This window comes from Phalangium opilio, unplaced genomic scaffold (assembly GCF_054372755.1).
Source record: "Phalangium opilio isolate 3A_F unplaced genomic scaffold, DU_Popi_V2 ptg000052l_1, whole genome shotgun sequence".
Classification (NCBI taxonomy): domain Eukaryota; kingdom Metazoa; phylum Arthropoda; class Arachnida; order Opiliones; family Phalangiidae; genus Phalangium; species Phalangium opilio.
The window spans coordinates 704,737-709,099 of NW_028324171.1; the positions used below are offsets into that span (position 1 = coordinate 704,737).

Here is a 4,363-nt window from a genome sequence, read left to right on the forward strand (position 1 = left end):
GTTTTACGCTAAGCCTTCTGCAAATTAAGCAATTTTTAACTATGGTTTTAGCCAACTGTCTGCCAGCTGGGATCCAGTATTTCTCTCGAAGCTGGGTGATGGTATCATTTACACCTGCATGCTTAACCTGTCTATGACTACTTAACATGAGGAGTTTTCCAAATCTTTCCTTTTTGTCCATTAGAATGGGGTGTTTTTCTGTATAGGGCATATCTGATTCTTGTAATCGACCCCCAAACATATTATCCCGTGTTCATTAAGAATAGGCCTGAGAGAGGCATATTTCGAGCTCATTTCAACATGCTGTCCTAATTTTAAATTCCTAAGCTCAGGCGTGTAAATTTGGCTTTGAATAGAATTTACCCATTTAATTTCCGCTTATTTCATCTCTTCAGCTGTAATAGGTCCAGCTAAATTTTCGGAATTTTGGTTTGTTTTTATTTTTACGAATCTGATTACGTAAGTCGTGATTCTCAGAAGTTTATCTAGGGATTCGTGGGTGTTAAGATCCATAATATTTTGGAGACCCCTTTTATCTGAAACTTGCACCGTCAACGTGATCTTACGTCTTTCCTTTCCCACTAAATCCGAATCTATTTCCTCTGGATCGTGCTTTGGCCAGTTAACTTCTGGTTCCATCAACCACGTGGGCCCTTTCCACCACAAATCTGAATTTATTGATTTTCCAGCCCGTGTACCACGAGTTGGCAGATCTATCGGATTTTGAATCCCCGGGAAATGAAACCATAAGTTTGGATCAGACAATTGTTGGGTTTCTTTTACGTGGTTCGCTACGTATGGCTTCCAGTTTAAGGGATTTCCTTGAACCCAGGCTTTGGCTACTGTGGAATCTGTCCACCAAATAATTCTTTCCAATTTGGAACCAAATGTGTTCTTAACATAATTAGTGAGGCGCGCCCCGATGAGACACCCTGTCAATTCTAGTCTTGGGAGGCTTAGGTCCTCTTTACCTTCTTTGTTTCGTTTAAGGTCCTTGAGCGGAGCCACTCAAGCCTTTGCAGATACAAGGGATGTCCCGATTTTTCTCGCGCTTGTCTCATACCTAACGTACACCGTCGCAGCGTACGCCTTAAGGCTAGCGTCACAAAAGCAGTGGAGCTCTAATTTTACTATGTCACCCTCACTTTCCCAAAAATAATATCTGTTTACACTAATTTTGCTTAAAGCTGGCAATTCGTATACCCAAGTTTCAAATTCAGTTGCCAACGGTTCAGGAAGTTCTTTATCGCATTCTAGTTTTTCTTCCCATACTTTCTGGATGATAAATTTCGCTCTAATAGTGAACGGAGCCAACAATCCGATTGGATCAAAAATTTGAGACACAGCGCTTAAAGCGCAACGTTTTGTCTTTTTAGCGTCCTTTAAAATTTCCATTAGCACCCTTAAATTGAACGAGAATGCGTCAGAGTCTGGGGCCCATTTTAAACCCAAGATTTTTGATTCTGATTTGCCTATTTCTGATTCAAAGAGATTAACTTCTCCTGGACTTGTGTTTTCTTAATTCAACACTATTAGTCACCCACTTTCTAAAACGCATGTTGGCCTCTAACATTAATTTTTCTGCATCCTCAGTTTGTAAGCCTGATCCACGCTATTTTCTCCACTTGTCAAATCATCTACAAAAATATCATCGTTCAATTTTTGTTTGACAATTGGGTCAGCGTTTTTAGCTTGTTCCAAATGATATTTCATAGTGCATGCAAGGAGAAAGGGACTAGAAGTTACTCCGAAAGGCACTCTAGTCATCCTATAGGTTTCAAATTCATTTTCTAATAATACCGCTTTATTTTCTTTAACCCAAAAGAACCTTATGGAATCTCTGTCGTTTTCATTTATAGCCACCTGCAGGAACGCCTTCTCAATATCGGCGACCCCAGCTATTTTGTGTGTTCGAAATCTTATAAGTAACAGCAGGAGGTCCGGGTTCAAGTTGGGTCCCGAAGAAAGGAGGGGCTCCCTTTAAAGTGAGAGGATTCATCCATGACTACGCGAAGTTTCGTGGTTGACACGTGGTTTCTGACCACTCCCCTATGAGGGATATAATAGGTACCTGGGACTCTATTATCTATTTCGGTTTGGGGAACGTTTTCCGCAACCCCTGATTCTACCTGTTCGTTTATACACCTTTTATATTCTTGGTAGTACGTGGGGTCCTTTTGAAACTGTTTAACTAATCCTGACATTCTTTTTAACGCTACCATTTTGTTATCGGGGAGTGATTCCTTGGTATTTTTCCATGGAAGCTTCACTTCATACCTTTCCCCATTGAATCTAACGTCTTTGAAAAACAAGTTTACGGTGTCATCGTCCCTGGTGTCCTAATTTTCCCTACTATCTATTCCAATAAATTCTAGGTCAAAGAACTTTCTAAGAGTTTGATCGATGCCCCTTTCACTAGAGTTTATTAGCATGACCGTACCATTATTTGCTTGTGAAACCCGTGGTGTATTTTCCTTTAAAGCAAGTCCTAAGGACGCCCATTCCAAAACTGTTTCCATGGCGGCCAGAAATGGTGAAAACCTTTCAAATAGTGTTTCCCACAACAAGTTGCCAGAAAAAATCCGCTCCTATTAAGATCTCTATCTCGGGATTCCCCTTTTTGTAGGCCTTGGGGTCATCTGACATTTGCAATCCCCTATCTAACATAAGTTTTTCTAGTTCCAAACAACCTTCGCTTGTTATTGAATGGCAAAGAAAGGGAATTTCAACAGCTTAGATTACAATAGCTCGCTCTGGGTATTCTCGGTTTTCCACAGTGACCTGAACTACGTTTGTTTTGTACTCTCATGGGGTTTTACTCATGAAAAAAAATATGTCTATTATTTTATGCCCTATGATTGGTAATTTAAGCTTTCTGGATAGATCCGATTTAATATAGGTTTGCTGACTTCCACCATCGAGTTAACATCTGGCCCTTTTTTCTTCTAGGGGGTGTTTAGGATTTTTAACAATAGCTAAAGCTGTTTGCAGAAGGACTAATTCTTCTACTGTTCTAATTGGAGCTAAATTTGTTACTATCGACTGATTTTCGTTAGCCTCAAGGGTTTTGCTTGGGCCTGGTTTTAAATGTGATTCATTTTCTTCACAAATTACGAAATTGTGTTTCTTACGGCATTTTTTACATGTTCGAAATTATGATCTACAAGTTTTTGCGTCATGGCCCAATCTAAGACAAATGTAGCACCTATGACTATCCCTTAAAATATTTTGTTTCAGCTCCAGGGTAAAATTCCGGCATTCTGTTGATTTATGGTTTGTATCGTTACAAAAAATACAATAGACGCCTTCAGTTTGGCTGTTTCTCCCCCTAGATCCCGCTGTAAGGGTAGCTGCACTAGCATGGTACTTGTTTTCTACTTTGGTCTTAGGCTTATGTTCTGTTTTAACATGGGATTCAAGTTTCCCACCACTTTGCCCCGAGGATGAACCTAAAATCTGAGCCATCTCCCTACTTTCTATCTGCTCTTTTACAAATTGTAACACTTCATTTACATCCAACTTATTGAAATTAGTAGTAATTGATTTTTTACGTAGGCAAAACTCGGTCCTGATATCATCAGGAAGGCATCTTAACAAGGTTGGGCATAAGAAGGAGGTATTTTCCGTGGTATTTTCACCTAGGGACTTTAAACTACGTAAGCTTATTTCGCATGTATTTAATAAACGTCTAAGGGCGGACAGGTTTTTAGAACTTGTCACCGGCTGAATATCCCTTAATTTTTGCATGTATGAATGTGAGACGATGTATGATTTATCAAATGTTTTTAACAATGCTATAGCTTCATCATAAGCTTCTTCTGAATCAACTAACCCGTCTACAGCTTCGAAAGCTTCCCCTTCCAAATAAGAAATAAATAAACAAATTTATCTACCTATAGCCCAGGACTTTTAGGGTTTGACCTAGAACATTTGAACATAAAGATGAAAATTGGTACATGTGTTGTTTTTGACCCAACAAAAAATATACTAAAAGTCCCCTGCTGTAGAGCGCGCGCTTTCGCCGCCATCTTGGAAAATGGCCGCCGGGAATGCCAGCTACAATGTATTCCACAACTTGGTTCTATTAGATCTTGTTCCAACATCTCATCGAGAATATCGTCTATAATGGCACGTTTTGCAGGAGCAAATCTATAAGGTGCTTTAGAAATGGGGAGGCTATCTCCAACATCGATATAACAGCCCGGTTTGGTTGTAAATATATTTTGATATCTATGGACTAGGGATTCCAAGGATTGGCGTTATTGTTCGTCTAAAGGAGCGATTGATAAGGCTTTATTTATGCCGTCGGTACCTATGTCTTCCAAAGCTAAGGTAGACACGTGGGGTGGACCCTTACAAGTAA

At 39.7% G+C, this 4,363-nt stretch overlaps 2 protein-coding genes across 2 annotated transcripts; both read right to left on the minus strand.

Moving 5' to 3' along the window:
- Positions 1–378: 378 nt before the first annotated feature.
- On the minus strand, positions 379–1,558 carry LOC149673373 (uncharacterized). The gene is made up of 4 exons (XM_089840073.1): positions 1,498–1,558; positions 1,146–1,430; positions 972–1,096; positions 379–894 (listed from the first exon to the last, which is right to left on the minus strand). Exons 1-4 carry the CDS (start codon positions 1,556–1,558, stop codon positions 379–381), a joined length of 987 nt encoding a protein of 328 aa, XP_089696199.1.
- Positions 1,559–1,572: 14 nt separating this feature from the next.
- On the minus strand, positions 1,573–3,136 carry LOC149673374 (uncharacterized). The gene is made up of 2 exons (XM_089840074.1): positions 3,132–3,136; positions 1,573–1,978 (listed from the first exon to the last, which is right to left on the minus strand). The coding sequence occupies exons 1-2, from the start codon at positions 3,134–3,136 to the stop codon at positions 1,573–1,575; spliced, it is 411 nt and encodes a 136-aa protein (XP_089696200.1).
- Positions 3,137–4,363: the final 1,227 nt, after the last annotated feature.